The sequence below is a fragment of the Danio aesculapii genome, chromosome 5 (assembly GCF_903798145.1).
Source record: "Danio aesculapii chromosome 5, fDanAes4.1, whole genome shotgun sequence".
NCBI classification, from domain to species: Eukaryota; Metazoa; Chordata; class Actinopteri; order Cypriniformes; family Danionidae; genus Danio; species Danio aesculapii.
In genome coordinates, this window is record NC_079439.1 from 61774279 (window position 1) to 61787321 (window position 13043).

Here is a 13043-nt window from a genome sequence, read left to right on the forward strand (position 1 = left end):
GGTAAAAGGGGGTCCAATCCGTTACTAGTAAGATGTACCTAATAAAGTGGCCGGTGAGTGTAATCATAAATGTACACTTTATCCTTTATTTATTCATTTTTTAGTTTTTGCTGATCTTCTGCAGAGACATGGATGATGTAAAGGGCTGTGGATAACATGAGGTGCTCGATTTAAAATTATTAGTGATTTTAAAAGTCCTTGAATTTGATGTCCATGAAAGATTGGATAGGGAATTAGCCTAAAATGCATATGAATACACCTGATTAGGAAAAGTGAAGATACAATTGAAAAAGTGTAAACATTGATGACAATGTAATGGGTTTTAATTACTGTGCATGTACTATAATAGGGAATGGGAAACTGCCTAAGTTAATAGGGTTGTAAAGAGCTATTGTCACACTAGTAAATGGCAGAATTGTGTGCGTTCAGAATAGGATTAAGCTCTCAAGTTGAAATTTAGCTGTGGTGTGTACTTGGCCCTCTCGTATTATGTTTCAGGCCTTATTTTCAAACACACACACATGAAGTTCACCCAAAAATTAAAATGATCTCATCATATAATCTCCCTCATGTGGTTTTAAACGTTTGAGTTTCTTCTGTTGAACACAACATAAGATATTTTGTAGAAAGCTGAATTCCTGTAACCATTAACATAATACTACAAAAATGCTATGGAAGTGTATCAGCATTTTTCAAAATATCTTCTTTTGTGTTTATCAGAAGAAAGAACTTATTTGAGTTTCTGTCTCATACATTACTACTATCTAAATAAATTATTAGAAACATTTAACACACACATTTAACCACAAGGGGGCAGTGTTTACCTGAGACACTCCTTGACTTCCATTGCACAACTTAAAACAAGACGAGGTACTTTCCTCTGAACTTTGGGATCACAGTTTGTAGTTTACTTGGAGACAGACACACACTGCGACTTGACACAGGACTAAGAAGTGTTAAAGAGCGAAACAGCAGGTCTGTGCCGGCGAGGACGAGCATCTGTTAGTGGGAGCCGGAGCTCACATCACTCCTGCTCTCTCATGACCTGTGATCATCCTCAACAGCTGCTGTTTCTACACCTCAGTGGAATTACAATGGGGGAATTAATGAATTGGTCATTATTATAATTATTAGATTGGTAACACCCCCGTGTTGAGGCAATATATGGCCAGCTGTGGAATAAACTGTTGATCATTTACCATATGGAAACTGGGTTTAAATTGCTAGATTTGCAGGGAAAGTGTACCATGGTTTTAGTAAAGCGGCTGTAGGCTTTTGACAAGGGATTTGTCGTAACACTTGTTCCGCAGCTTTTCACCACACTAGAACATTGACTGAACTAATGCAAATGCAAATATTGACCTTCCTTCATTTAATACTTCACAACTCTTATGTTTCAACATCAAATAGAAAGATTTGTCTAGGTTGTTTGCAATCATGTGGTTCTGGTGCTGCGCGGAATTCAGATGGAGGGCAGGAAGTAAAAAATGAATGGGAGACACAGAGGAAAGTTTGTATTTTTGCCATTTATACCATATTTCAAAAGAGATATAATAGAAAATAACCACATATGTTGGGCATGATCCTTATATAATGAAGAGGGCAGAGTTTTCTACTGAACAAAATATATTTGCCTGTCATCGAGGCAGTAGATGCTGTATAAGCTATTACGTTACATGAAAAAAATACTAAAGTAATACTATAGTTTGGAAGAATACTATAGATAATTGCTTGAGTTAAACTGTTGTAGTTATTATGTTGTCGCTGTGGTACGACACAACTGTAGCATGTTGGAATGTATATTCGATTTCATGAGCGTTCAGTAAAAAGGTCAGCAGAGGGTTTTCTTCAATGTCAAAAATATTAGTTATTTAATAGGTACAAATGAATGATTCGATGATTGGAATTCCCAGTATCCTCAATGCAATCCTTTGCTAAGCCCCGCCCTCCTTAGTTACTGTTGCTATGCCTGTCAAGCTTTCGTGCTTGGCATGGCTTTTACAATGTGTATGCACCAGTGTCAGACATTGCCAGGGATATAATTAGTCATTTTTGGCGAACAGGTGAGATATCTGAGAAAGCCAGACAAAAAAGGGACTGCAGTTTGCATTACAGGGGTAAATTCGTGACAATAGGCATAACCGATTAGAAAATATTTACTCAAAGTTGAAGCTAGGTTAGCCTATCCACCTTATACACTGACCATTCAACAGCTTAACATTAGTTAGTGCACAGCAGGAGAGGTGAAATTTAAAAATGATCTAAAAATAAACTTTTATTTTTCTCTTTTTTTTTTTTTTTGCCATAAAAGCCTGCTATATTAATTGTACTGCAATGAAATATAGCATTACTAACCGACGAGGAAACACGCGTGGACAGTGCTTTTACATAATTCATTCATAGAAAGAACAGCCAGACAGGGGAAATTGATGGATTTGTGGCGAATATTAGCATCACTGACCCATAACAATATACAGTAGCTATAACTGTCAGTACGCTTGTGTGCTTTTTATACCATTTCTATTCTAATTTGCAGTTCAGTGGAAAAAATAAATAAATTGTAATGCAAATCAAAGTATAAATAGCAGAAGTGAACAGATAGATTTTCCCTACCAACAAATATTAATCAGACACCAACTATAAAAGCAGACACTAACCCCGTATAACGCCATCACCAATGACTAAATCTAAACAACGGACGAAAACATCAGTGAACTGTAGCACTGACATGGACATGAGGGTTATAAATTACTGGAAAACAGCTGCTGGTGAAGTATATTGATCGCAAGTGCTCAGATTGTGATCACATCTCTGTTTTGTTCTGTTTATGTAATTTCAAAGTTTCGTAGCTTGAAATAGATGGAAGTATGATTTCTATTACTATGACTACTATGGCGAGGGCTTAAACGGAGCAGTGCTCATAATATCGAGCGGAAAAAAAGAAAAAGACTGCTGGGAAACATAACCTGCTTTGTATTTTTGTAGGAAACACAGTTTAGATCTTTTTAGGGTGGGAGGTTTTTTGAGTTATTGCTGTCTATCACTGAATGTGTGGGCTCCTTTAGTGCCCCTCACACAGCTTGATCCACTCTGGCATTTTCCCCTTTGGGTTTTAAGTTTTGAAAAGGGAAAAAAAAATTTCACCACCATCCAAACTTTTAGGAGACCGGGTGTCAGATTTGAACAATCCATATGCACAACGCTTTGGCTTGTTTCCCTCACTTGAAAGCTTGACAGACCTCCTGCGGGTAGCTACGGTTGCTAAGCCACGATTGGTTTGTGGCGGTTTTCGTGTGTGGCTTAGCGAAGGGTCAATTTCGTTCAGGAGGTGCACAGCAACTCTACATTTCCTGACTCAAGAATTTATACACAGCTGATATTAACAGGTTTAAGGGGAATTGGTCACTTGTCAATTGTTTTAAAAAAATAAAAAATAAAATGAATGAAGAGTACCCAGTCCAGGAGATTTGAAACCAGTAGAATTCCTTTATTTAGACGTTTTGGTTAATCTGCAGTCATATAACAGGTCTAACAGGTCAGTCTGCAAGTTTTTTTCACAAGTCTAATTTGAGACCAAGATGTCCTGTCGATAATGGGTTTTTAGGAGGAGGGGAGATGGCTAAACAAAGCATGCAAATGAATTAGGTAGGTAGGTGAATAAACTTGCCAAGTCACCAACCACACAACTTTATCAACAAAGGGGTTTCTTTGGCCTGAAAGTATCACCCGAAGACAAAGGCAGAGTCGTTAAAAGTGTGCCCGTAGCATTTGCTTCACTTTGGCTCAGTCAGTAGTCAGAAAGACAAAGGTTTAATGTCCCTCATGGCTGGGCTGTAAATGAAATTCTATAATTAAAAACCAAAGAATATACATTTTCAGTGATATGTTGATTATTGTTCATTTGAAATTAGATTACATTTATTTTTCCACACAATCATTCTCCAGTCCTCTGGCGGCTGCACCCAAACATATTTCCTCTTCTACGAATTCTCTGCACTACATTAAAAGCATAAGACTTCTCAACTGCAAATATACTGTGTTCAGTTTCAACACATCTCTGTTCGCAGGAAGTTTAGCTGCAGAGCTAGACATTCAGGCCTTTGCTTTTCCATCAGCTTCAACTACTTTTGCAAGAATGCTTCATTAGTATGCAAGGGGTATCACACTCAGAGAAGAAGTTTGGTTAATATATCACCTTAAGCAATACAAATACAATTGTTTAATTAATGAAAAGTAAAAGAGATAAAAATTATTTTTCCAATAAGGACTATTTATTAGGCTTCCGTTTTCTATGCTATAGTTATACACCATCACACTCGCATTCATATGTAGTAATTTAATAGTATACTACTATACTAGTATTCCACTGTATTACATAGACAGGCATAGCCATTTGGTTTCTGAATAAGCCAAAAAGGCTCAACCCACCTGTTTGCTGTAGTAAAAACCACTTTCTATATTCAAGTCCATTTTTTGTTTCCATGTATTAAATAAATAAACTGCCATTTTTCTAATTAAATGGCATATATATATATATATATATATATATATATATATATATATATATATATATATATATATATATATATATATATATATATATATATATATATATATATAACTTACAGGCTAATTCACATATTTCACGATCGGAATGATAATAAAAATAAGAAGTATTTTTTTTTTATACTAGACAACACTTGATGTTTCTATCTCTGGCTGTGACTCAGTTTAAAGGAGTACATTCTCTAAGTGCTTCTGTCACTGTGTTTAATCCTTTCTGCGCAAGACTGAATGGTGTAGTTAATGCCACACGAACTGTAAAGTGTTTTATTTTAGTAGTTCATTTTGAAATAAAAATAAAGAAATGTTCGTTAAGAGTTACATTTTTCGCTGGAGGAAACAGCTGTGCTGATGAGGTGACCACAGAGAAAACCCGACTGCTCCTCTATAACATTGGTATACAGGTGATACATGGTTATTTATAGCAAAGAACTGCAAATAAGCACATATTATAACAATTGATCGATAAACACAAACCTCGTTCTCTTGCTGTCTGCGGCTGTTTGCTAATTAAATGAAAAACAAGACTGGGAGGAGCTGAATTCTGCCGCCGTTTCCTTGAAATTTAAAGGGGACTGAGGCGATAATTTAGTGTATAGTTTATGAGCTAACCGCAAAAGTTTTAGGGTGGCTGAGTAGAAATATAGGAGGGCTACTGCCCCCCTAAAATAGGCCTAGCAACGCTGGATTGAATTGCCTCTTGTTACAGTTATTAAACAAGTTTGACAACAAGCATGAAATGTTCATGGGCCAATAGCATCACCACATTGAAATGATTTATTGGAAAAAACAGACATCGCAATATTTTGTTCTTTTATATGAAATATATTGCGATACGAATGTAATTTTACAAGATGACTATTTAGAATGAATTCATATTTTTACACTGATTGGGATGATTTTTTTATTAGGGGAGCTCATCTGCATAAAATATGCAAAATATATTTATATTATATATAAAAGCACAGATGAGAACAAGAGAACTAAGTAAAAATGAAACAGTATTGAGTTACATAAATTCAATATAATAACTGAAATATGCTAAAATTAAACTATAGTTTTTATTGTATAACTAGTTAAACACAATTAATCTTTGTTAGTGGCAAACTTTATCATTTTATGTGTCCAAATGGTTTACATACACTTAAAATTGCTTAATCCTGCAATGTGACTATTGTAGATTCGCACATTGCGACATCGATGCTGAAACAATATATTGGCTGTTTCTCAATTCCAAGAACCCAGAGAACAGGCTTGCGTCCTCGAAGACCATTCTTGCCAACAAACTCAGGAGACAGCGAGAACAGAGATCGCATCCTGTGAGAAATGAGATGCTGCGTTCTTCCTGATGGTCACATGACCTTCACGCATTTTTAATGAAATATTATATTATTATTATTATAATAATATTATATGAAATATGATATATTATTATATTAAACATTACAGCATTTATACAACAAATTATTGTTTTTTTTCCCCTTTTCAATATATATAATATACACAAAAACCTTACAAATATACTTTTCACAATACAGATTTTAATAATAATTTCAGCAAATAAACACCCTTAATGTATTTATGCTTTTATTAAGAATTTCATGGTAATGTTTATTTTTACAGTCTCATTTAGGCACTTTGGAGCCCTTGTCAGCAGTGGTGGAGTACACAAATCAGTCAAATATAGATGCACTAATAAAACATTACTATCATGACTGGGGCAATTAAAGTGCAGCTATAGTGCTTTACATGCATATTAAATCAGTGCAGATACTTTAGCTTATGGCAATAAATTAACACCTTGGTTATGTGCTTGCATACGTTTCCATATTTCTGTCTTAAATGAACGAGGGGAAAAAAATCAAATTTGGCCAGGTTGCTTGTAAAAAAATTGGGAATCAGAATTGACCATGATAAAATCAAGATCAGCGCATCACTACGTTTGCATGGCACAAAAATTTGGAGTGTAGTTTATTTAGCTTTAAGTCAGTAAAACCAAAAGTGTAATGTGACTGCACCATTTAGAAGGGTGAAAAACAAAATGACCCACAGAGGTTTATTTGTTTCCTGCAAGTGTTTAGACAGCGTATCGAGTCTCCTAAACCCATTGGTAGAAAATCATCTTCAGGCTTTCTGATTGGCTAAAACATGCTGACTGCAATCAGTTTCATTTTATTTTTCGTTTACAGAGCCTGGAGCTGTCACAGTGTGAAGTGTGATTTCTCAGGACAGCCATTTCAGTGATGTCTGTCAGGCAGAAAGGACATTTTATGCGTGGTATTAAACCGCTTACAGCAGCTTTAAAGATGGCTCACGCTCTCTGTGGGATCTTTAGAAGTATTTAGCGGAAATTGAAGAGATTTCTTTGTGCCCCCACTCTCGCATTCTCTCTGTTCTTCTCTCGCTAACTCCATCCCGAAGCAATTTAAGTATATAGAAGTTCTCCTAAAACGAAATTACTGCCACTTCATTCTAGTGTTTGTCTTCTATTACATAAAGTCTGATTAAAGGTTCTTTCTTTTTCCTTATTACAACAGCACATCCAAACCCTTACCTTCAAATTGATTCTTTTAAAGCCAAGCCTTTAGAGTCCACAGTCAAATCTCCTGCTGTAATTTAATTCATTTCAGTCTGGAGAAGAACATTGCCTCTCATAATCAACACAATTTCAAGGTGGACATATTTCCACTTCCACACATTTAAATACTGCATTAGGAGTTCTCTTGTGGGCAAATGTAGCAAATCAAATTTATTCCTAAAACAATTGTTAAATAGCAATGGTGCAAGTTAGGGCTGCAGGATATTGGACAAAACGGACATTGCAATATTTGTGTTTTCTGCGATTTATATTGTGATATGAATATAATTTCACAAGACAACTTTAGTTACTCTATTTGGAAAGAACTCATCATTTTACTTTCATTGGAATTTTGTAGGGTTTTAGGTGATCTAAATAAAAATACACTCACATGACATGGTGCATTATCCCTCTGGAAGTAGCCATCAGAAGATGGGTACTCTGGTCATAAAGGGTGTTAACACAATGCTCAATTGGTGCTAATGGGCCCAAAGTGTGTGCAGAAAATATCCCCCACACCATTACACCACCACCACCAGCCTGAACCATTGATACGAGGCAAGATTGAGCCATGCTTTTATGTTATGGTGCCAAGTTCTGACCCTACCATCCGAATGTCGCCGCAGAAATCAAGAATCATCAAACCAGCCTCAGTTTTCTGTTCTTAGTTGACAGGAGTGGCACCTGGTCTGGTCTTCTGTTGCTGTAGACCATCCGCCTTGAGGTTCAACCTGTTGTGCGTTTAGACATGCTCTTCTGCATACCTCGGTTGTATCGAGTGGTTATTTGAGTTACTGTTGCCTTTCTATCAGCTGGAACCAGTCTGGCCATTCTCCTCTGACCTCTGGCATCAACAAGGCATTTGCGCCCACAGAACTGGGCGGGGGAACTTCTCACTTGATATTGTCTCTTTTTCGGACTATTGTCTGTAAACCCTAAAGATGGTTGTGCATGAAAATCCCAGTAGATCAGCAGTATCTGAAATACTCAGACCAGCCCGTCTGGCACAAACAACCATACCATGTTCAAAGTCACTTAAATCACCTTTCTTCCCCATTCTGATACTCGGTTTAAACTGCAGCAGATCGTCTTGACCATGTTTACATGCCTAAATGCATTGAGTTGCTGCCATGTGATTGGCTGATTAGAAATATGCATTAACAAGCTGTTGGACAGGTGTACCTAATAAAGTGGCCAGTGAGTGTATATAAAATTACTCAAAAATATAAAATAAATAAATAAAAGCACAGTTGAAAACAATTGAACAATGATTAAACTTTTTTTTAAATAAACAGCACTTGGTTTTTGGTGGAGTATTGAGGTACAACAATTTCATAATAACATTGCATGGAGTATCCATTGTATTAATAAACACAATCATTCTTTGTTAAAGTGGCATTTAATTTATTGTGCTTTAATAGTTTAAATTCACTTGAAATTGTAGTCACAGGCCTTGAAAACACAACACAAACGGTCAGCTAATGCTACTTTCTACTACTGACAAGACCTTTACATAAACAGATGTACATTTCACATATTAAAATGGTTCAGTCTTAAAATGTTTACAGTAGGTAGCAGGCTGTTTATGTTTACTGTGTTCTAAGGATGTGTGTTTATTTGTGTTTTGCAGAAGGTCTGCACTAAATGTGGAATCGAGACGACTGCAGGCGGTCAGAAACGGACTCAGTGGCTTTGCAAGATCTGCAGTGAACAGAGAGAGGTACTGTCCCTGCAACTGTTTTCACTTTAGGCTAAACAAAACCTGCTTTCTTTTCTTTTTCTTGTGATTTTGCCTGGTTGTTATTTTTTATATGAAAGCTCAGGCAAGGACTAGCAATAATAAAATGCGAAATATAGTTTCAGGTGATTCCAGAGGATCTAATGCTACGATTTTGTACTGTTAACCTACACAGACAGAGCGCCTACAGTCTGCCTGCTTTCTGTTTACCGACCATCTGATGCATATTGCGAACAAAACTGGAAAGCACTAGTGGCCCAATCAAATATGCTGTGTGCACAGGTTTTATCAGTATGCTAGAAAACAAAATTGAGTTTAAAATACATGTGTATGGGTGGAGATTATCTAATCACTGGAAAGTGGTTTGTGGCTTTATTTTTTGACATGTTCATCAAATTAATTCTTGCTCCTCAATTTTAGTCAAAATTGCATTGAGAAATAAAAACGCATGGGGTTTTGTTTCTAATATGATATTATAAATAATATCACAACACTTAAGAATGCTATTTTGCTGAATATTAGCATGAGGGGAGTATGTGATCTTGATTATATTTAACAAAAAATGAAGGAGTTACATGGTAAAGTAGTTTCAGTTTTTTTTTCAGTTTTGTCAACAAAAATAGTTACAAACCAACTCTCCCAGAACATTAGGGCATCTAAAAGCAGTGTTTCAAGTGAGCGAATGATGAATTTACAGTCTAGTTCTTTATTTGTGAATGAATCAGCAGTTTTGAATTAATTGTTTGAATGGGGGATTCAATTGACTGCTGTGTCAGAATTCACTAATCCATTAATGAATAGTTTATGCCTGTTTAGTGCATTATGTCAGGAAAAAATGAAGTGACCGAACCGACATTTAGACATTCAGACATGCAGTGCTCTAGAGAACTGGAGATGAAACTTATTCGTCACATGTACAATTTTAATTGTGTACTTCTGTGTACCTACTACACCTTTAGAAAGTAATATTAATAAATAACAATCAGTGACATTACCCAGTATGACTGGCATACTTTCTTAGGGGCCGATCATACCGAATGCACATTTACGTTCCACAAACGCGAGACGCGCCTCACTGCCTTTTTTGCTGATGAAAAAAGAAGCTAGGCAACGATTGAATTAGCTGCGTATGTGCACGAGTGTTGATGGTAATATAATTTTAAAACGTATTCATATTGTGAGATTCAGGATTTTTGATTCATACAGCACTGGATCTCAAAACAGTCTCTCCTCCATCTTCAAAAGTCTCTGTTGTTGTCTTGAAAACACAAACACTGCAGGGCACCTCAACGGAAACCCCGCCTTTGTTTTCATTTGACTTCCGCTCAGAGTTTTTTTGCTCAGGGCGCATAAGCAGTGCGCACAGCACTTGCGGCCGTTAGTAAACCATTCAAAACAGGCGCCTCCCAACACAAGAAGCACGTTCGGTGTGATCGGCCCCTTACTCACTCCTGCTCTCACTTTCAGCTTGTCTCTCTTTTCAGTTGTTTTTTTAATTTATTTTTTATTAACTACAAAATGTCTGTCATCCCATTTAGAAATGAAGGAGGGGTTTTCTATACAGCAAAATATTAAATAATAAAAGAATACATATATAAATTCTGTCCTGATTAGGCATGGGACGATTACCGTTTTCAAGGTGTACCGCGGTTTGGAAGTCAAGGTTTTAAAACCGCCAAAATTTTATGTAAAGCTGTTCCTAAGGTATGTGTAAGATTTTTTTTTTTATTTAGATTTTTTGTTTTTGTTTTTAGGACAACAGTATCTCCAGCAGAAAAAATATCCAAAAATGCTGTTATAAATTGTAAAGAAATCCGTGTTTTTGAAACTAATGAAGACAATAGAAGTCAATCATTTGATTAATTTAGCCTGACATGTTTACTGTTCCAAAATATTATAAATCTTTCAAATAATAAAATACAATTTTTTTAAAGTGTGGAAAAAAAGTTTTTGTTTTTACCCAGACATTTAAAAAGAATATATTTTAGAGCAGTAATCACAATACTGTGACACCGTGAAACTATCTTTATTCAAGGTTATCATACCATCAAAATTGTAACGTCCGATTCCAAGTGAGTCTGAAACCGGGTGATCGGGCCCGATTTCCAATCACGTGATTGAATCTGGACATCCTTAGTAAATCAGTTGCTAAAAAGTACATAAGTGCACCTATTGAAAAGGTACTGCCCCAGTGAGTCCCAGCTGGGCCAGTTGGTATTTCTTTGTGAAGTTGGCATGTTCTCCATGTGTCTACGTGGGTTTCCTCCTGAGTGCTCTGGTTTCCCCTACAGTCCAAAGTGAATGTGAGAGTGTATGGGTGTTTCCCAGTACTGGGTTGCGGCTGGAAGAGAATCTGCTATATAAAAGCATATGCCGGAATAGTTGGATATGTCATTAGTCTTTCTGCTGTGGTGACCTCTGATAAATCAAAGACTAAGCTGAATGAATGGAAAATTAGTACATTTTCATTTTTTTGTGAATGATCCCTTTAACCAGTATTTAGAAAAGAAAAGTGAATCCCTGCTGATGTCACTGTTTACATTAAACTTTACTATAATTATATTACAAGCTGAGCTGAAATCAAAAGTTAAAGAAAGATACGATCTGTATGATTCTAATTGTGTGCTGACATATTTCACACAGTCCTATATTAGTTCTTTTCACACAATTGCAACCTGTATTCAGGAAAACACAGAAGGCAATCTCTTAGCATTGGGTCAGTCTCATTATTTGTGCTGTTTGTAGCTTATTTTATCAGCGTATGTTTCCACATGATGCAGACTTTCAGGAGCAGAACAACAGAAGTGAAAATGACGGTTCACAAAGGGTGCGACTCCAATAATGAGAGAAGTAATGAGTAGTCACAGTAAGGTGAATCAGGCCGTATTGTTTGTGGTCCGACTGATGATGTACTGTTGGAGATTAATAAGAAAATCTCATCTCTTTTCAGAAGGCTAGCGCTTCCCTTCAAGCTTGTGGAGAATTAAATTGCTGCTTCTCTGTTGATTGGGGTTTGTGTGTGTGTGTGCGTGTGTGCATGAGGTTCAGGGTCATCATGAAAGCAGGAGATGAAAGAGGAATCATTTAGCCTTCCAACCTCAGACAGCTCTAAACCGCAGGCAGACACTAATGTAGCCTGAAGGTTTTAGCATGATCATGTTCGGTACATTATGAATCAGTAAATGTAGATAACAAGTTTAAAGTCCACATGAAACTGTTGCTGGGACTTTTATTTTAGTTTGAAAAGTAAAAAACTCTTGACTCCATGTGGATCAGACACTTCTTTTTTATTCTCCAGGTCAGAATCAGAATCAGTTTTATTGCCAAATGTGCTTCACACACACAAGGAATTTGTTTTGGCTACAGAAGCTTCCAGTGTACATAAAGTGACAAGTGACAACACAAAATAAATGTGAAAAAAAATAAAAATAAAATAATAAACATTAAACAGATGCGGTTAGTGAAGAAACCTGGATGTTGAGTTGTATGTACAGATTGTTATAAATATACAGGTTATAAGGTGCTGTGTACAAGTGCGAATGTAGAAAGTATTGCATTGTATATTGATATAAGGTGCTGTGTACAAGTGCGTATGGGAAAGTATTGCACATATTTATTGCACAGTAGGGGAATATTTAACTGTTCATAAGGTAGACAGCCTGAGGAAAGAAACTTTTCCTGTGTCTGGCTGTTTTTGTGCTTGGTGCTCTGAAGCGCCGACCAGACGGTAACAGTTCGAACAGGTAGTGTGCTGGGTGTGAGGCGTCCAGAGTGATTTTGCGAGCCCTTTTACTCACTCTGGAAGAGTACAGTTCTTGAAGTGTAGGAAGGGTTGTGCCAGTGATTCGTTCAGCAGTCCGGACTATTCGCTGTAGTCTACGGAGGTCGGTTTTGGCAGCTGAGCCGAACCAGACGGTGATTGAAGTGCAGAGGATGGATTGGATGACAGCTGAGTAGAACTGTACGAGCAGCTCCTGTGGCAGGTTGAACTTCCTCAAGTCCATCTTGCAAATCTTTGTGTGCTCTCCAGGTAATTGGTCTTGACAAAACACCTGAAGGACACACTCTCATCTCCATATGCACCATACACTTTCTTGTCAAAAAATATTGTGCCATCCTATGATCATGTTCAGTACATTATTGATTAATAAATTGAGCTAACAA

At 36.7% G+C, this 13043-nt stretch overlaps 1 protein-coding gene across 5 annotated transcripts in view; it reads left to right on the forward strand.

The window, feature by feature from the left end:
* doc2b (double C2-like domains, beta) overlaps positions 1 to 13043 on the forward strand; it is a 460613-nt gene that overhangs the window by 54375 nt on the left and 393195 nt on the right. For all 5 annotated transcript variants that reach the window (XM_056458622.1, XM_056458623.1, XM_056458620.1 and 2 more), the window contains one exon: positions 8772 to 8861. In XM_056458622.1, coding sequence (XP_056314597.1) covers positions 8772 to 8861 — 90 coding nt within the window. The remainder of the gene's footprint in view (positions 1 to 8771; positions 8862 to 13043) is intronic.